This window comes from Arvicola amphibius, chromosome 3, assembly GCF_903992535.2.
Source record: "Arvicola amphibius chromosome 3, mArvAmp1.2, whole genome shotgun sequence".
NCBI classification, from domain to species: Eukaryota; Metazoa; Chordata; class Mammalia; order Rodentia; family Cricetidae; genus Arvicola; species Arvicola amphibius.
The window spans coordinates 25407629-25428762 of NC_052049.1; the positions used below are offsets into that span (position 1 = coordinate 25407629).

The 21134-nt window shown below is 40.3% G+C and overlaps 1 protein-coding gene across 1 annotated transcript in view; it reads right to left on the bottom strand.

The window, feature by feature from the left end:
* The window catches only part of Nup155 (nucleoporin 155), a 52501-nt gene that overhangs the window by 6286 nt on the left and 25081 nt on the right, over positions 1 to 21134 (bottom strand). Inside the window, 16 exon segments of the mRNA XM_038321492.1 lie at positions 1223 to 1333; positions 1764 to 1884; positions 3330 to 3443; positions 4087 to 4216; positions 7368 to 7522; positions 8335 to 8439; positions 8610 to 8681; positions 8683 to 8764; positions 9793 to 9928; positions 10618 to 10756; positions 11870 to 12061; positions 13825 to 13955; positions 15353 to 15450; positions 17352 to 17467; positions 18700 to 18766; positions 20306 to 20453. Of these exon segments, the coding sequence (XP_038177420.1) occupies positions 1223 to 1333; positions 1764 to 1884; positions 3330 to 3443; positions 4087 to 4216; positions 7368 to 7522; positions 8335 to 8439; positions 8610 to 8681; positions 8683 to 8764; positions 9793 to 9928; positions 10618 to 10756; positions 11870 to 12061; positions 13825 to 13955; positions 15353 to 15450; positions 17352 to 17467; positions 18700 to 18766; positions 20306 to 20453 (1917 nt within the window).

Genomic DNA, 21134 nt, shown 5'->3' on the forward strand with positions numbered 1-21134 from the left:
ACTGGAATTTGTGAACTGCCATGTGGGTGCTGGGCATCAAACCCAGGCCCTCTGAAAGAGCAGCAAGCACGCCTAGCAGCCACTTTCCTTACTTTCCTGTCAGTGAAGAGGCATGGGCACAGAACAGCTGAAGTGTCTCTGACAACAAAGAGACCTTAGTTTTTGAGATGGTCTGTAATCTGAACATTCATTTCAAAACCAGCAAATGATTTAGCAATGATGTGTCTGTCATTCAGTATCGCTTGCTTAACATGTACAAGGCCCTGGGCTAAACCCCTGGGAAGGCTAAAATAGACTAAATAGGTGATTTAATGTGTGATTATGAATATTTTTCTACTTCTCAAATTTTAAAAATAATGTAATAAATATTTAGTATCCTACTTAATAACTACTGTTTTCGTAAAAAAAAAAAAAGAAAAAAGAAAATTTGAGTTAGCAATTGGGTTCACAACATATACACTCAGCATATCTGGTCAAGAACAAAGTTCTGATAATTAAAATTTTAGTCTCTTTGTTCTTTAAAAAAAGAAAAGCCAGGCATGTGATCTCAGAACACAAGAAGGTAAGGTAAAAGAATCCCATATTTAAAGCCAGTCTATCTACTTAGAACTGATTTAAAAAAACCCACGTGCTAGCCCAGAATAGTTCAGTGGCACAAAAACCTGCTTAGGATGTACATGAACATGGGTTCAAACCCAAGCACTAAACACAGAAAAAAAGGGAAGAGGGAAGAAGTGAGGAAGGAAAAGAGAAATTGAGAAAGTGTGAGGTGATGAGAGAGAGAGAGAGAGAGTCTGGGCTTCAGAGCAAAATGCGCTCTCTCTCTCTCTCTCTTACACACTCTCTCACACACTCTCACACACACACACACACACACACACACACACACACACACACACACACACTCCTTTAATGTAATACCAAACAGCTGAACCTCAAATTACCAATACATAAAATTATGAGCCATTTTAACTTCTTACTAGATACCAGCAGTGAGTATAATCACTTAAACTATATCATTTATCAGTCAGCCTAATTCCTAAATTGATATAAAAACTTAGAAAGCTGTTCATAAAAAACTTTACAGCCAACTATCAAGTTCTGCTATTCTTCAGGGATTCTTTCTGAACGGCAAGAAGAAACTCTATAATCTGCTCTAAAGGCAATGAAGCTTCCAGTGGGGAACATTAACCGGAAGTAAGATAGCAAGGTTACAGCTTACCTAGAGGAAAGAATCGAGGTGTGCCGGCATAGATTTTGCCAAGGAGGACAAGCTTGAGGCTGAGAGCATGCATTCGATCTGATGAACTCAATGTTACGCTGTCATTCAGTTCTGGAAGAGACATGTCAATAGAAATGACAATTGTTTTTAATGTGAAATGTTTACACTGGCTAATTAATACCTTCAACTTCAGGACTGATATTGGCAATTGTAATTAGCAGATTCTGTGCTTCTATGAGTGTCTGATATGTATCTCACTATAGTACTAGTTACAAGATTTTGAGGGACATGTTTAAGGTAATTATGAGGTGGTATATATCAAATGTACTATATAACTCTCCCTGAGCATGCTCCCAAATATTCACCAGGGACACACAGATCGATCAGCTTTCCACTGTAATCACATATCCTCTACATCCTTTCTATTTGGCAAATATAGCACATTTCCATAAAGCCTAGATATATTAGCTATGGCTAGCAGCTTCTATTCTTTAGGATCACTAAGAAACAAGGGGTAACATCCTATAACGGGGACTCTTACCTTTCTCTATGATATCCTGCCAAAGTGTATGTACCAATATGGGATCTGAATAACCAGCGCAATGAATGATTGCAAGTTTACACTCTGCAAGTTTAAATGGGTCAGCAAATTCTCCATAAAGCTGTGGAAAAAAAGCCCAAAATTATACATATAGGTCAGTGTTCAGAGATTAATAGTGAAGTATATATTTTGATCACAAATAATCAAATATTTTATCTAAATATCATAAAATATGATGCAAGTTGAGTAGCCATCGTACAAAATTCTTAAGAACAAATATTTTAAAATACGTACATATACACATGAGATACACTGGGAATGGGATCCAAGTTTAAATGTGACATTCACATGTTTCATGTACACTTTTATAGACCAAGGAAAATTTTATACAAAAGTTTTAATAACACTGAGTGTTTTGATGATGATTTATCATAAAAAGTCACGTGTGGAATTTTCCAATTGCAGTGCTGCACTAGGGCTCAAAATTTCAGCTTTAGCACTTTTCTCCATAATTACCCTCAAACAGGTCTCAGCAGACACACGCGTTATTTCTTAGCTAGGAGGAGGATGCTGCTAATCAACATCCTAGAATAAGTGTCCTCTAAATCAGGTTAAGAACAATGAGAACAATGCACCTCAAGGTGTTACAGAGGACTTGGAACTATACACAGGAATGTCTAGAAGAAGGAACTGCAAGAACAGTGCAGGGCCGAAGAGTTTGGAAAGTTAAACAAAAGTAAACAATAAGGCTACAAATAAGCTGGGTGCAATGGCACATGCCTGTAATGCCAGCACATGGGAAGCAAGGACAGAGGCAGAAGGACTACCACAAGTTCAAGACCAGCTGGGTTCCAGATTGAGACCTTGTGCTGTGGGGTAATGCTCTTGTACACTGTAAACATTTGTCACTCGTATTGGTTTAATAAAACACTGATTGGCCAGTAGGCAGGCAGGAAGCATAGGCAGAACGGCCAGACTAGGAGAATCCTGGAAAGAGGCAGAGATGCAGTCGCCAGCCAGCAGGGAAAGCAAGATGAGAATGCCTTACCGAGAAAAAGTACAAAGTCACATGGCTAAACACAGATAAGAATTATGGGTTAATTTAAGTTATAAGAGCTGGTTAGTAATAAGCCTGAGCAATAGGTCTAGGTCAACCAGTTTATAATTAATATAAGCCTCTGTGTGTTTATTTGGGACTGAATGGCTGTGGGATCAGGTGGGACAGAAACTTCCACCTACAACCTTGTCTCAAAATACCAAGCTAAAACTACAACCACCAAACACAACAACAGAAAACCCTGCTGGCTTTAACAGAACTCTAACATGAGGTTAACAATGATGTCATTGTGACTGGCTTGGCAGGAGCAGCTCTACCTTTTCTAGGAGTCATACAAAGAGTCGTGTGCAGCAGCAGGAACCTATCAGTCCAGTGACAAGCTGCCAAAGGGAACTCTCTTACTTTCCCATGAAGAAAATGACACACACACACACAAAAAAAAAAAAAAACCAACAGGGATTTCTAAAAACAAGGTGACGATTACAGGGCTCTCGCTGGTGTTTTATTACCTTAGTGATGTCCATCAGCTCAGAATCCAGCTGAGAAATAGCATCCTGCACTGAGGAATGATGGGAGTACTGCCTTTGTAGTGTCTCTTGTATCTGAAGTTGGATCCTAGCGACCTAGTTTTAACAGAAAATGCAATGTATTAATATATGTATAATATTCAACAGGTACTGGAAGACATGATTCTTTGTCTAAAAGTTTAAGTTTGCTAAAGTGAAGATAGTGTACTAATATAGACAACTGCAAGAGACTGTCCTCTCAATGTAACCAACGCCACAGGAAATGAGCTGTCCAATGTAACTGCCATGAGTAACTCAATCAACATAGGCAGCAAACTTTCTAGACTGGACCTCCAGCTGCGGACGCCATGTGACATGAGTTCACTCCAGAAAGGAGAAAGGAAGTCCGGCATGTATGGACAACCATAGCCAAACAGTTAAGCCTACTCCTTTCATTTACTCATTAGGCCATCCCAGAATGAACAATGAATGCCATGCAATCCAATGGCTGCTGAACAGTGGGGAATGTTAAACAAAACAAGAAACAGACATATGCTACGGGAAAATCTCCCAAATTGTGCCTCTATGTCCCAACACGGTTTCCATAAGATTAATATCCAAACACGACAATAAACATATACGAACAGAAGCATTTAGAATTAATAAGGACTACAGAACTCCAATTCATGGGGGAAGAGGAGACAGTGGTGTAACTGTGGTACTATTCTACATGACACAGACTAAGTGTTGTATTACTTACTTCCATTTTCTCTTCTAATTCATGAAGGAATTCACCATCTGCAGCTATTGATGAAATGGCAGTGGAACTTTTAGCACTAAGAATGGCTCGAGCAATGTATTCTAGTCGCTGTTGAAGCGAAATTTCTGTACTGGGGGGGGGGGGGGGGGGGGAAATCCATAATTTTAGCTATGTTGTTTCTTAAGACCTGAAGATTCAAATATATCAAGTAAGACATACCTTTTTTAAGACCAGAACACAATGATTAACTAATTGAAATAAAAAATCATTAGTATTTTTTTAAATAGATCCTAATTATTTTTTCTTTTTAAAGAAACAAGGTCTCACTGTGCAGACCTGACTGGCCTGGAACATGCGTCAGTCACCCTGTCTCCAGCTACCAGGTGCTGGGGAATTACAGCTGTGTGCTGTCATGGTTGCCCAAGTGCTTTAGCTTTCTAATGAGAAGTTCATAATTTTAGACAACAAATACTGATGATTATGTAAAAAACCTAAAATCCTATTGTTTTTTGTTATCACTAGGGTATACCACATTGGAAAGCATGTTACTGGGGAAAATAGGGTTCTTTTTATTTTTATTTTACATTTTTGGTTTCATTAATAAAAGAATTTTAAAAGGAATAGAAAGAAACCTGGAGACCATTTTATCAGGACAGGTAAGCTGTAAACCCTGGCAGCAGCTTGGAGGAGGAAGATGAAAAGAAGAAACAGAGAAACAACTTTACCCGTAGCAGTCACATGAGGGGTGGGCAGGCAGGGGCAGGGGCAGGGGCAGGGGCAGAGGGATCTGTGTGGCCTGGATTCCAGCCAGAGAAAAGAGGGATGACCTTCAGAGCATCTGGGAGATCAAAGCTTTGGGAAATAGACTATACCAAAGCAGGGGCTTCTTCAAGGATAAGTGGGTTGTCTCATTAAGGGAATAATTAATTATTCCTCCCTGTCCCTAGCATATCTTCAGGTGAATTAGCTTTCCTGTGGGCTAGACTCATGGGTAGAGGATTGACAGGACAACTGGCCCATCTCTTAAGGGAGGAGACTTACAGTTAAATAATAGTGCAAAACAGTTCATCTTTTTTTTTGTTTCGCTTTGTTCTTTTTCAAGACAGGGTTTCTCTGTGTATCAGCCCTGGCTGCCCTGGAACTAGCTCTTGCAGACCAGGATGGCCTAGAAGTCACAGAGATCCGCCTGTCTCAGCCTCCCGAGTGTTGGGATTAAAGGCGTGTGCCACTACCACCCCGCCCCAGTTAATCTTTTTTTTTTTTTTTAAAGATTTGTTTTTACTTCACGTGAATTAGTGTTTTGCCTGCATATATGTCTGTGTGAGAGTGCCAGATTTTGGAACTGGAGACACAAGTAATTGTGAGCTGCCATGTGGGTGCTGGGAATTGAACCTGGGTCCCCTGAAGAGCAGTAAAACCTCTTAACCAAGGTTCCATTCTTTTGACCAGGATGAAACAACGCTCCTTTAATAGAACTTTACAGAGTACTGATATCACTGGCCAAGAAAACTTTAACATGCCACCCCTGCCTCCAGAACCACGAACAACTGAGACCCTAAAATCATTTGAAAGGTTGAAACTGTGGATGCATGAAACCTAGTCGCAATAAAGAAACAAACACATTCACTTATTGGGAACCTGTCAGCGCAACCAGTAACAAAAGATATTCTGCAGGGAGCTGGTGAGATACTTCATCAGACATAGTTGCAATACTCATCCCTTGCAATTGACAAAGTTCTTTGTGCATTTAGGAGCTCTGTTAGTAAAAGAGATTTTCTTTTCTCCTGCTGTAATCACTAACCCCACACGCATTAAACTAAACATTTTTGTTTGTTTTGAGACAGGCTTTCTTTGTGTAACACCCCTATCTGTCCTGGAACTTGCTTTGTAGACCAGGCTGGCCTTAAACTCACAGAGATCAGCTTATCTGTGCCTTCTGAGCCCTGGGATTAAAGGTTTGCACCATCATGCCCAGCTTAATCTAAACATTTTAAAAGCAAAAATGAGCAAAAGAGATAGCTTAGCAGTTAAGATTGTGTACTTCTTCCTAACATCCATGTCAGGTGGCTCACAAATGCCCATAACGCCATTTCTTGAGGATCTGATGCCTCTATAGCCTCTAAGCAGATGCACTGTCTCAGACACACTCTCTCTCTCATTAAAAATGAAATAAATATGCACAACATGCATTAAAATGAAATAAATATGTGCACACGCATTCATTAAAAATGAGCTAAATCTTTGGAAAATATGCTTATTGTAAAAAAGACTGAAAGCTGAGGAATGGATGGACAGGTTACCTCACATGAGGTGTGGATAACAGATGCTCTTGAAAAAGAATTCCAAAGTAAAAGAGTAAAATGACTTTTCAAAGATGGAACTATTATGAAATTTTGTTGGAAAAATACAATTAAATAAAACTGATTTTTAGGTACTGGTAAGACAGCGACCTATCGAGGACTTCCAAAGAATAGTTAAGAATAATCCTGAAATGAGATGCTGAAGGCCTGGATTAAGGTGCAGTCCAAAAGCACTTCTACCATGATACATGACAAACATACAGCAGTCACATAACTTTAATATATGCAACTAAAATGAATTTAAATTCTCCCTCCCACCTTTCCATTCTGTGGTGGTTGGTGGAGATGGAACCCGGGAATATGTTGACAAGAATGTTAGGCACTGTGTCATATCACCATTACTAATAATGTTAATGTGTAGCAGTTCTGGCTGTCCTGGACCTCAGTCTGCAGACCAGGCTGGATCGAATTCACAGAGATCTGCCTTCCTTTGCCTCCTGAGTGCTGGGACTAAAGACCCTTGCCACCACCACTGGGCTATTAATGCTAATTCTTCATTACAAAAGCAACAAATTAACAAAGAGCTCTATTGAAAGTTGCCTTTTATTATACCAAAAATTAAGAAGGTCACTTTATACTTTGTATGTGAGGGAGCTTGTAGAATTGAGTGATTACGGAGGGAAGGGAGTCAAGAAAGCTTTGGATACTACATCACTCCTGCCAAAGCCGAGCCCCTAGACAGACTCAGTCTTCCTACCGGCCATAACTGAACTCTCAGCTTTCTCTTCAGGGGGAGGCCATTGGAGACTGAACTACCTAGGGCCTTCTGTGTGCTAAGCATGTGCACTATCAGTGAGCTACCCTCACAGTCCTCCCCACACTTCTGACGGAAGACCTCACTGTGTTGCCTAGGCTGGCCTCCCTGGGTTCCAATGGACGTAACTGCACACTCAGCTCTGTCCTATTCCTTAGAGAACATACCTGTGCATGTCAGCCAGTTTGGATAGGACACGAGCAGCACTGCTGAAACTTCTGTTCTTCTCGTAGTATCTCCAGAGTAAATCCATGTAGCGAACTCTATTCTGATCCACTTTGGCCATTCGGACTAGATGTGGCTCCAGAAATGGAGAGGCAATCTAGAGGTTGTAGTTACACAAAAAATGCTGTGATCACAAATGTTGCTTTGAAAGTAGGAAACAGTGCATTTTGGGTGTGCCTTCTTTTATGAAAATAAGTAAAACCGAAACCAACATCAAGAGGTGAAATCATTTTCATTGAAGTAATTAATGAAGAACTTTCTGTAACGCCCTAATAAAAAAATTCAGTATAAAATTCTAACTCTTTTAATGAACGTTGAAAACACAGTTACTGGCTCTGAGCCCAAAAGGCACCCTTGGCACTATCAAACCCCAGGTCTCAAGTTTATAAATCAAAGAACACTGGTACCTGAAAAGAAGCCACCCTGGGACCTAACAGCAGAGCCTAAATACTAATCCGGAGACTCCTTTTTTTTTTTTTTTTTTTTTTTTTTTTTTTTTTTGGTTTTTCGAGACAGAGTTTCTCTGTGGCTTTAAAGCCTGTCCTGGAACTAGCTCTTGTAGACCAGGCTGGCCTCGAACTCACAGAGATCCGCCTGCCTCTGCCTCCCGAGTGCTGGGATTAAAGGCGTGCGCCACCACTGCCCGGCGTTTTTTTCTTTCCTTTTTTTTTTTTTTTTTGTAATCCGGAGACTCCTGCTCACAACACCACTGTTCAAATCAGCCTCTGAACAGCATTAAGGCAACAGTCTATTTTGCTCCATAGAAAAAGAAATTACATTCTTAGCTTTATAATAACACTTAATGTGATATATAGGATGAAAAACTAATTTCCTGTATCTACAAGAGCTATTGTTACGCTACTTGGAAATATAAATTAATATAAACGTATTTACAAACACCAGTTTTACCTGTAGTAGTTTATCTGCAAGGTCAGCTTGTATTAGCCAGTTATACAGAGCAATACTAAAGAGCTCATCCTTTGATCGCTGAGCCAATTTAAGCATTTGTTCAAACTAAAATAAACAAAACAGAGAAGATTAGGATGGTTAAAGGCGTTCTTGCTGGATATAACACATCGCCCCCAAACTTCTGGTGAGAAAGCAGGTCGAGGGTAAGTGTCAGTGCTCCTCCTTTTCCAACACACCCCACTTCCAGAATGCACGCATTCCACTCTGTCCCTTACATGATGCCCTGCTTCTTCATTACTCAGCATGTTGGGATCTGATGTCAACACCGGAGGACCGGGTTTTTTTGGGTACACTAGGAGACTGAGGAGCAGCCTTACTCTGATTCACCAGTTCCTGAAGAGTGTCTGTAATGCACTTGTAACTGTTTAATCTGAAAAAGAAAAGGTCCATTACTTCTCATCTTAGGCGAGCCCAGGATACATAAGACCCTGTGCCAATCAATCAAGCAAACAGGCTTGATGACATCTGCCTCTATATCCAACACACAGAGGCTGAGGCAGCACTGAGTTTGAAGCTTGTTTCAAAATCCAAAACAAGGGATTGGAGAGATGGCTTAGTGGTTAAGAACACAGCTACCCTTTCCAAGACTAGGGTCTAATTCCCAGCAACTACAAGGCAGATCATAACCTATGGAATTTCAGTTCCTGGAGATCTGACACCCTCTTCTAGCCTCCACAGATACAAGGTAGAAGTGACGCATATATGTGCAGGCAAAACACTCATATACCTGATAGATTAATAAAATTCAAAAGAAAAAACCCCTAAACCAAACAAAAGCACCCCGTATCCTCTATCGCTCCCTCAAAAACTTCAATATACTTTTCAAAAGATTTGGTTAAATGTAGAAGGGCAAAACCACACAAAACAACAATATTTTTTCCTCAAACTAGAAACTGGAAAGGAAGCCACTTTTTATTTATTTATTTATTTATTTATTTATTTATTTATTTATTTATTTATTTATACATACAATATTCTGTCTGTGTGTTTGCCCGTAGGCCAGAAGAGGGCACCAGAGCCCATTACAGATGGTTGTGAGCCACTATGTGGTTGCTTGGAATTGAACTCAGGACCTTTGGAAGAGCAGACAATGCTCTTAACCTCTGAGCCATCTCTCCAGCCCTATTATTATTATTATTATTATTATTGTTATTATTATTTTGGTTTTTCTAGACACAGTTTATCTGTAGCTTTGGAGCCTGTCCTGGAACTAGCTCTTATAGACTAGGCTGGCCTCAAACTCACAGAGATCTGCCTGCCTCTGCCTCCCGATTGCTGGGATTAAAGGTGTGCGCCACCACTACCTGGCTGTTCCTTTCCTATATTATCAATCAAAATTTTATATAAAAAAGACCTATCTCATAAAACCCGACAATCAGCCAAGGCTCAAGAACTTACCTCTCTTGGAAAGTCTGAAGACCAACAACATCTTCTTCTGGTTCTCCATGCTTATAAAAATGGAGTCCAAGACCCTGAGGATCTTTTTTCTCAGCAGCAGTAAGAGAGAGTTCCACCACACCCTCATAAAAGCGCACTAATGGAGAGAAAAGCCAATGCTTAGAGCTTACTACTAAGGTGCCAGTGCTTTTCCTTAGCAGGCATACAAGGGAACCAGAAAGTTGTATTTCTAATAAATGTTTGCTATTCTGATGACAGCATCACAAAGGTTCTGATGCCTCTACATATGTGTGTGTGTGTGTATGCGCCCTAATGTGTCTGGAAGGCAGCTATTAATGGATCCCTTATTCAAAAGAACCTTTATATATAAAATTAACAGAAAGCAGTTTCAGAGGAAAAAAAAAACCATGATTCAAATCTTTGCTAACAGTCACAGTTCTTATTCTTAAGATTAGTCAAAAAATTTTAGGCATGTTAAAAGTAAGTGAAACTCACTGGTATAATTTGATAATGGCCAAAATTTCAAAATCAATAAATCTATATTAATAGCCAGAAACAGAGGAGGTGCTCAAGGCTACCTTGGCTACAGGGCACTCAGGGCAGGCCTGAGTTAAACGTGAGACTGTCTCAAACATAAACAAGCACTTGCCGCATATGTTCAGGTGCTACGTTTGATCTCCAATGACAAGAAAAGAAAATCTGCACAATTCAAAGTATCATCGGCCATGGATGCCAGAAGATCCGCATTTGGGAAGAGACTGTCACCTGCTGAATGGAAACCATGCCGAGTTAAGAAAAGGACACAAAGAGCAGCTTGCTTCTCACCTTGCCTGTACTGAGCACAAACACTAGAGAGGTCGACTTGGTTGCTGATTTTTTGATATTCCTTCAGAGATTCCCTTAACATTCTTTCTTTTTCACTCTTGTTTTGAACTTGCCGGGATCGCTGAAGAAGCTCATTTGCCTAGAGAGATGACAAAAGCTTATAAAGAGACAAAACCAAGCAGGCAGGTGATGCTGTCTTTTACTCCGTCTAAATTTACATGTGGTTTATTATTATTATAGATAAAAGCTCTACAAACTTACTTCTTAATTTTAGGAAGAAAAGTTTTTGACCAAAAAAATCCTAGCTAGTCTTAATTCCTCTCCCAAGTATGTTAAGTCAGATAGCTTTGTCTGGGAATGCTCTTGCCTAGTCAATACATTATTGGTCAGCAGGCAGTTCATCATGTGACACTTAGTTATTTTTTTTCACCTGTAGGAAAGGATCAATAAGAATTGCCTCATTAACTTTGATTCACTCCAGATTTACTTAAAGTCTTAATGATTTTCCTTACTTTCTATGAAGAAAACAAATTTTTTAGTGAATAAATTTTCTTAATTTCTAAATTAGGTTATTTTTTCTTAATCGCTAACCTTTGTCTTTTTCTTAAAATTTATGTGTATGGGTGTTTTGCTTGCATGTATGTCTGTGCAGCATGCATGTTCCTGATGCCCATGGATGTCAGACCAGGGTGTCAGATCCCCGGAACTGGTATTAAAGACAGTTGTGAGCTGCCGCGCGAGTGCTAGAAATTGAACCTGGTCCACTGGAAGAGTAGTCAGTGCTTTTAATCACAGATTCATCTCTCCAGTCCTATGACCTTGGACTTTTTTTTTTCATGGTTTATTTTTTTATATTTAAAAATTTCCATCTCTTCCCCTCCTCCTCCCCCTTTCCTCCCCTCCCCTCCACCCATACCTCCCCTCCCTCCCTCTCAAGGCCAAGGAGCCATCAGGGTTCCCTACTCTATGCTAAGACCAAGGTCCTCCCAACTCCCCCCAGGTCCAGGAAGGTGATCGACCAAGCCTAAAAATACTGTCAAAGACTTTTCTATATATAACACTTAAAGATCATTTTTGTGTTTTTTTAAGAAATCATGTATTTCAACCCCCTCTTAGTTGAGGGTTCTAAGACAGGAACATATTAAGAGATAGCCCTGAGGTCATATATGGAAAACCACGATTTCTCCAAACCCTTCACCACACAGTGACACTCATCTATAAAAACACTCAAGAACATAGTGAAGCACCTGACCTTAGAACAAACTGCATCATCCGTGCTGTACAGAAGCGGGCAGATGTCCTGCAGGTGTAAACTAATGCCATCCACAGCTGCATTGTCTCTGATGTAGCAGCTGATAAGAGAAGCAATTAATGCACCAGTGAGCTCTTTGTCTCTGATCACCAGATCCTTAAAGGTGGTGATCTTTAGCTGCTCCTGGAATTCCTAGAATGAGAGAAAGCCTTTCATCAAAACCACAGAAATACTAAATAGAAATACAAAGTAAAACTTCTTTTTCTTTCTTTTCTTTCTTTCTTTTTTCTTTGTTTGTTGTTGCTTTCGGTTTTGAGACAGGGTCTTACTAGGTAGCACTAGCTGGCCTGGAGCTTATTATAAAGACCTGGCTGGCAGAATACAACATACAGAATACCTGTCTCCTTCTCCCAAATGTTGGGATTACAGCCATGAGCCACAATGCTTAGATTTCATTAATAACAAAAGATACCTTAAATACTAGTAGACTCTAATCGAATGAGAAAATAGGGCTGAGTGCGCAGCTTAGTCATAAGGCCATGGTTCAATTCCCAGCACTGTCAAAGAAAATACACTAAACCACTGATACACAGCTCTGCAAAGAACTGCAGTAAAACACATAAAAGTTGGAGGTAACCTTCAGTAGGTCTAATTCAAACCTCTGACTTTATATATGAGAAAAATCGAGCCAAGGCAGAGTCAGTGCTAGTACCAGAACACTTTGCTTTTGGAAGGTGGCAAAAAACAGTCACTAGGCTACATTTTAAAACTCTGGCTAGAAGCCAGGTGGTGGAATTTCTGACTAAAGCTGGGTGTGGTGGCTCACACCTTTAATCTCAGCAGGCAGATTTCTGTGAGTTCAAGGCCAGCCTGGAGTACTACTGAGTTCCAAGACAGCCAGAGTTACAAAGTAATCTATCTCAAAAATTCTATCTCAAAAAAGTCAAACAAACAAAGAAGATTCTGAGCTTTCATTTACTTTTCCTAAATAATATTAGGATTCTAACATTAAATGCAGGAATTTGACCAGCATTTTGAACAAATTTGCTTGCTAAGATAGAGTTCAAAAGGTTAAAGTCATTTATAGTCCAGTAAGTTATTTTACAGGAATGTATTTTCTTAAATTTCAACAAAAATATCAATAAAATATGGCAAGTTTTGGGACGAACACCTAGTTGGGTTCCCCGAGAAATCACTGACAGTGGAAGGAAAGGAAGCTCTTGACGGGTCGCAGAGGACAGGTGTGGTGGAAAGGACCTGCCTGAATTTGCAACCCGACAAAATTCGGATGGCATGGAAAACAAGACAGCTTTCACCAATGAATACGAGTTTTAAATTGTAAAAAGAGGAAAACAAAAAACATGCTTAAAAAGAAGAAAAGCTTTCAACAACCATAACCACTCTCTGGGCGCCCACAGAGAGACCCAGGGTGTAACTATTTCACTTGAAATGCTGCTAACAGCCAAGACATAAGGAGGCTGGAGAGGCAGCTCAGCTGTCAGGAGCACTGGCTGCTCTCTAAAGGACCCAAGTTCAATTCCCAGAACCCCCATGGAAGCTCACAACCGTCTGTAACTCCAGTTCCACGCAATCTTGATACCTTCCTCAGGAAGCACCAGACAGGCATGGGGTGCTCTTATATACATCCATGCAGAACATGTATCCGCATTAATTTTTCTTTCTTTTTTTGAGGTGGAGTTTTTCTGTACACAGCTCTGGCTGTCCTGGAATTAATTCACTACAAATACCAAGCTGGCCTACAACTCACAGAGATCCTCCTGCCACAGCCTCCAAGTGCTGGGGTCAAAGGTTTGCGCCACCACATCTGGCACACATAAACTTCTTTTTTTTATTCTATTTTTTTTTCATAAACTTCTTAAAACAATGACAATAATCAAAGTCAAGACTAAAGCACTTTGGGTATCAAACAACCCCAAAGGACAAACCTGCCTCACCTTTTGAAGTTCTCCTACAATGACAGAAAACTGATGTTCACAAAGGAGCTTCCACAAAGCCAGGGCCTGGTAGGATTTCCTAACCAGCTGCTGGATTGCCTGAAGTGAAATCTTCTCACTCAGTTGTGCCTCTGATGAGAAAACACAACTAATGACGTGACAGCGGGTGAACTGTTGTCTTATGTCAAATAAAACACAGCTAAGAGTGAAATCCCCACATTTCTCCCCCTTCGCCACAAGCAACAATTGCCACTGATAGCTTCATATTTTCATCCTCAGGAACACATTTGTGTGTATACACATGAAAAACAATTGCATACGCATACATGAAAAATAAATCACTGCAGTGTGTTTGTCTCATTTTCTGGGTATGCCGCATTTGGAGGTTCCCAGCCAGAGGACGTTTGGACTACTTCCCACACAGTGCCACTCAAACAGCGGTAACTTGGAAGGCCTCTGGAAGGAACTACCATGTTCCTCAGGACTGAGTTTCTCAAACGCTACATTAATATACCCTAGTACACTATAAACTCAGTCAGTCAAGATAATTTTGCCATATCTTTTAAATAAGTAGGATACACCAAAAGGGACAAAGTGGATAAACATTATATATTGTGTATAATATTAATACACTAGAATGTTATTCAATCTTAAGCTGGAAATTCTAACACATCCTACAACATGAAAGAATGTAAAAAAACTGTATGCTAAGTGAAGTAAGCCAGTAATAATAAGAAAACTGTTTACACCAAGTACCCAGAGGAAGTCTAAGGACAAAAGACGAGAATAAACTGGTAGGTGCCATGAACTGAAGACAGGGAAAGAAGGAATTGCTGTGTGGTGGTTACACTAATTTCACTTCTGAATGATAAAAAGTTCTGGAGAGGGACACCGGTAACAGTTGCTCAGTGACTTCGGGGGCCAAAGCTGAGCATGGGTATTCCGCAGGAATACATTCAGAGACAGGGGAATCGGTTTCTCGGCTGTGTCCCCACTGATGAGCCCACCAGCTTCAATGGATACTCCGAAACCAGTGATCACCCAGATGGCCCCGATTGAAGAGGCCACACAATAAAACTCAGTCGAGAGGAACTGGGGTGTGTGTGGGAGTTTGACTAGAGTGGAAGGGAGGTAGGAAGAGGGAAGGAGAGTGGAAGCAGAATGCACATACATGATTGAAGTTGTTGAAAACTGAATAAAAAAATAACTAAAATGGTCAACTTTATGGTCGATGTATGTCACTGTGATGAAGAAGAAACTCATCAGAGTGTATCATGCCTTCTGGTGGCAAAGAAGAGCAAATTTCTGAAGTATATACTTTCATATACTATAAAGTGAAGTTGAATTATGGAAATAAACAATTTCCATGCTACTCGATTTTTACAACCAGAAAGATGGCACTTTAATAATAATAAAAATAAGTTTGTGTTTTCAGACATGTTTACTCTGAAAGCCCATTGTTTCTTATTTAGGTAGTGCAACTCTTTGGTGGGGTCACGTGTGTAACTGACCACAAGAAATAATTTACCATGAAACTTCCTCTGCAGCTCTTGTTGCATTTGTTGGGTGTTCCCATTCTCAGGACGCATGAATCCTACCAGCCTCTGCTGCACTTTGGCCGTAGTACTGAAACAGAAAAGAGTGTGACTTTGATAGTGTCAAACAATTCTCTGTCTCTCTTCCCCTTGTGTGTGTGCAGTTTAACTTCGTCTTTTAGTAAAGCGAGACTGTGCAGTCCGTGCACTAGCATGAAAGCCAACAATTGGCAGTTACTAAAGCTACAGTGACTGAGGGTCAGTCTTTACAGTCAGCAAGTTTAAACATATTTATTTCTGAAAATTAACTGAAAATACTGCCTGCTCATGCAACTTTTTCAAATGCTATTATTGCTGGATGCAGAAGTCACCAAATGAGCAAATACAATAGAGATAACAACATGTTTGAAGGCTGCAATGTGCCAAAAATTCACTGAAAAACAAACAAACAAAAAACAAACCAAAGAAATATCAAACAAGATTCACAACAAACACTTAAGAATCTAGACAGTTCACAGCAGTCTTTTGAAGAATTTCATTAATATCTTAAGGTTTTTTGTTTTGTTTTTGAGACAGTGTTTCTGTGCAGCCCTGTCAGTCCTGGAACTCACTCTGTAGATCAAGCTAGCCTCGAACCCAGAGATCTGTATGTGTCTGTCTCCCAAGTGCCTAGAATAAAGGTGTGCACCACCACCACCTGGCTTTAAAAAAAAAACAAAACAAAACACCACGGCAAGTTTATAAGAACATTGGCATAGTTTAGTGTCCAGCTGTCATTTTGTTTTTATGACCATCAGAGAGCTATGAATACTCCACCAATGGTGGGTCTACTTAACTTAATTCAAGAGTTTATTCGTAAGATTGTTAAACCATATCACAAGAGCTAGGTGCCATGAAAAAGGAAAAGTTGTCAAAAAAAGAGCACTTGGATTTATAACATGGCTATAAAGAACAGACACTATTTAAAATAACATGTCTGGGCTGGTAAGATAGCTTAATAGGTAACAGGGCTTGTTGCCGAGTCTGAGGACCAGAAGCCACACCACATGGCGTCAGAAGAACCAATTCAGGCACCTTGTACTCGGACCTCCACACAGATGCCGTGGTACACACCCCTCCCACCCACACAACTCCACATAAAGATCATTTTAAAAAATAGAGAAACGGTAACGTGGAAATGAACAGAGTCTTTCCTAACATTATGGAAACAAATAATCCAAGTACACACAGACATTGCATATTTCCATGTAGGGAAAATCCCAGGCCAAGTCACTGTGAGAGAGAGCAGACTACTGGACACAGGAACTGGAGGAAATGGAGGGAAAGGAGAGGGACAGATAATGGGCACAGAGTTTCTTTCTGGATCAAGGACAATGTCCCAGGATTGGATCAAAGTGACAGTGCATGTAACCTTGTGAATACACTAGAATCCACACGAAAGTGATAGTGCATGTAACCTTGTGAATACACTAGAATCCACACGAAAGTGATAGTGCATGTAACCTTGTGAATACACTAGAATCCACACGAAAGTGATAGTGCATGTAACCTTGTGAATACACTAGAATCCACACGAAAGTGACAGTGCATGTAACCTTGTGAATACACTAGAATCCACACGAAAGCACCAGTTAATGAGACAGCGCTTGGACTCCCAGCACTCAGGAGACAGAAACAGGCAGATCTCTGTGATACTGAGGCCAGCCTGGTCCATGAGTTCCAGGACAACCAGGGCTACAAAGAGAAACCTTGTCTCCAAAACCAAAAGCCAAAAAAATAGGATAAAATAAAATATAATGACTGTATGGCATAGGTCTAATATTTCAACAAAACACAATGGGAAACAAAATGAATATCTTGGCCTGTATTTCAGTAGTAGAGTAGCATGCATACCATGTGCAAGGCCCTGGGTTTCATTTCCATACCTCAAAGAAAAAAGAAAAAGCATCCTTCATATACAATAAAAAGTGAATAAACAAGTCTGGTTCTTACTTTGGATTTCCTAGTGGTCCTCCGGAAAACTGGGAATTTCTGTCTAGAAACTCCTGCAAACCCTTCAGTTCCTGTAGCACAGACTCTAGCAGCTGGCTGGGCACACTGCTTTCGATCTGTAAGAGGGAGAGTTTCCAAAAGTTTAAAGGCATAGAAAATGTGCATGCATAAAAAAGTAGTCATTAGAGTCAGCACTGAATATATGCAGTCTAGTTGTGAGCTACACTGTGTTTATCAACAGCACAGTTCTTAAGTCCATCAGCATCCAGTTAGGAAACATAAAGGGCAAAGAAGGTCACCCATGGACTTCCTCTCCTGTCCTTTTAACACTAACATAATTTAGGTGCAGAAAAACACAAATATTAAGTGAACATCTTGATTACTTTCCACATTTCCGTGGTCATTGTTCAGATCCCAGTACAGCATATTAACAACACCTACATCCTCACGGCCTTTTCTGGCTATTAAATCATCCTGTCTTCAAGGAATCCTTCTTTCTACTATCATTATCCATTGATTCAGCCAATTCTGAAGTGCATATGATTACTATGTTAGATAAAATGTATCTTAATAGAAAAGTGAGTTTTAATTCTAGCAGTTGGGAGACAGAGGCAGGTGGATCTCTTTAGACTAAAGGCCAGTTTAGTCTTCAAAGTGAGTTCTATACTCAGGGTATTATACAGAGAAACTGACTTGAAAACCAAAAAGTCCATCCCCCAAACAAAAACAAAAACATCCAAAAGCAAACAAACAAAAACAAAAAGAAAGGTGAACTCTAAGGAGCATCACAATTTGGGTTGGTGGTGCAGTCAGTGCATGTGGGCAATCCTAGTAGTGGAGGCTGTAACAAATAAACCACAAATCACAGTCAGCTTAAAATACACAGCAAGACCCTGTCTTGAAAAACAACAACCAGATGGAAAAACAGAACAAACACAAAGAAAAGTAAAGGAAAAAGATTCTCTAAAGAAATTTTCCTGTCTGTTGTGATGACAAAGCTCTGTGATGTATTCTTTAAATTTGAGAAGGGTGTGAACTCAGGCTAACCAGTGCTGAGATTATGGGAGTTTCTAGCGTACATGCCAAGAAGTGAGAACAGATGGGGAGACTAAATATTGTGCTGACTGACTCTCACAACAGCTTTGAGAAAGAGACAGTTTCACTTTGCAGTAGAGTAGCAGGCTGTGAAGTGTTAAAAACCTTACTCAGTAAGTGACAGGAACAAGATCCAAACTGGAGAGAGGATAGTACGGTACCTGTGACATTAAGACACATGAAATACTACCTACTGACATCATCTACTGGTTCCATGCAAACAAGGAGATGGAGATGATACACAGAAACTTACTGCAGTGATCTCCCTGCTGGAACTCTTGAATACTCTTTCAACAACTAAGCTAGCATCCCAAATATTTCTGGAACAAAAAGTGTTTTAATTATTATACTGTAAATGAATGCAACGTTTTATTACATGCAGTTACTTTTCTGTAGGAACATAATACTCTAAACAGATTTTCAAACTTAGCAACTACTTACTATGTTTCATGGAAAACGGGGCTGGCGAGCTAGCTGGTTCAGCAAGAAAAGACACTTAATTGTAGTACAAGCCTAGTGGCCTGAATGCCATCCCCTGAGCCCACGTGAAGGTGGAAGGAGAGAAATGACTTCACCAAACTGTCCCTGACACCCAGGTGGACATTGTGTCCTTATCCTCCATCATGCATGCACACCAATAAAAAGGTGGAAAACCAGGAGAACTTTCAAACATAACATCCCTACTACTCCAGAATGAGTCTATTAAATGTAAGCCTACTAAAGAAAACGTTCAGGAGTTAAGAACACGTGCTGTGGGCTGGAGAGATGGCTCAGAGGTTAAGAGCACTGACTGTACTTCCAGAGGTCTTGAGTTCAATTCCCAGCAATCACATGGTGGCTCACAACCATTTATAATGAGATCTGGTGCCTTCTTCTGGCCTGCAGGCATACATGCAGACAGAACACTGTATACATAATAAATAAATAAATAAATAAATCTTAAAAAAAAAAAAAAAAACACGTGCTGCTCTTGCAGAGCATCTAGGTTCAGTTCTCAGCATCTACATGACAGCTAACAACAATATGTAACTCCACTTTCAGGAGATATGATGCCTTCTTCTGGCTGCCATGGTCACCAGACATACATGCAGTGCAATACTTATACATGCAGGAAAAGCATTTATATACATAAAATAAAAATTGTAATACAGACACACACGTATTTATCTCAACATGTAACTCAATATACATATATATATAGACATGGCAGCAAACTAGAAGTTAAGGGAGAACTACAAGGGCCACCATCATCCATCCTTCCCTCTACCTGTTTACTCTGCAGGATGACTTCCATACCTGTCCTTAAAGGGACAAATACTGCTCCCCACCTTTTGAATCAAGGCTGGCCAGATAAGGCAGGACAGAGAACAGCACTGTTGTAAACAGAGGCACTGACAGGCTTTGCAAGTTTCTACCTTCTCCTGCAACCCTGCCACCAGCAAGAGACAAATGCTTGACTGTCACACTAAAGGATGAGACCATACAGAGAAAAGAATTGTGTGGCCATTTCACACCAGTGGATAAATGGGCCTCGAAGCATATAGAAATACAGCCAAGATAAATAAAACTCTTTCTACTGTCGTGTCTGACTGCATATGTAAGACCAGACCTGTGCAGCTGAAATCTACAAACAGGACGCTCTATGAGGCTAGTTATTAATATGCAAGAAGATGTAAGCTGAGGCTATATGGACAGAAATAAAACAACGAATACAGCTAAAGGGCTGAGCAATGCAAAACAATCTTATCAGTGGATGGGCGTAAAACAAAAAATAAAATTCACTAAGTAATGTCTCAAATATAAATTTAAGAATACTCCACTTCTGTAAATAAGACAATAGTAGTCTACAAAATACTTACCCCATGATTCGAGAAAAGTAAATGCAAATACCATTGTGCTTTCCTGAGTACACAATCTCTGGTCCAGTCAAACCACTCATGCTTGCAGCCTGCATTGCTGGGTTTCCCACAGCATACATTGGGGTTGACATGGTAGGAGGCTGAGCACCTGCACGCAGAGAAGAAAGTGTCTTATAAGTAAAGCCTAGGTCAGGCAGTGATGATATACGCCTTTAATCCCAGCACTTGGGAGGCAGAGACAGGCGGATCTCTGTGAGTTCAAGGCCAGCTTAGTCTACACAGTGAGTTCTAGGACAGGCTCCAAAGCTACAGAGAAACTCTCAAAAACCCAAAAAAGTAAATCCTAGGTTCACTGTTGGGGCTCATGAACTCCAGCTTACTACTACTATTTTGCTAAATGGATATAGTATCAAACAGCGCTCTAGTTTGCTTGGATGCCACTTCTGTCAGCGGAGTCAGAGTGTGTGCCATGTGACTACAGACCAAACAAGATTGTAAGTATGTATCTGGGCTGCCAGGGACAACCTTGGTTGTTGTTCCTGTTTACCAGTCTCTCTTGGGCCTGGAACTCAGCTAGCAGGTCAAGCTGGCAGGCCAGGAAGCTCCCCCTGTCTGGAAATGACAAGCACACATCACCATGATAGCTGTTCCATGGCTGTGAACACTGGACTCAGGTCTTCATGCCTGTGGGAAGCAATTCTATCACCTGAATTATCTCAGCCTCTGACTTTCTTTTTCTTTTCTTTTCTTTTTTTTAGGAATTAGGCAAGTTAATCTTCTCAACATAAAATATTAAAAACAATAATTACTACTAATGTCAGCTCTTCAA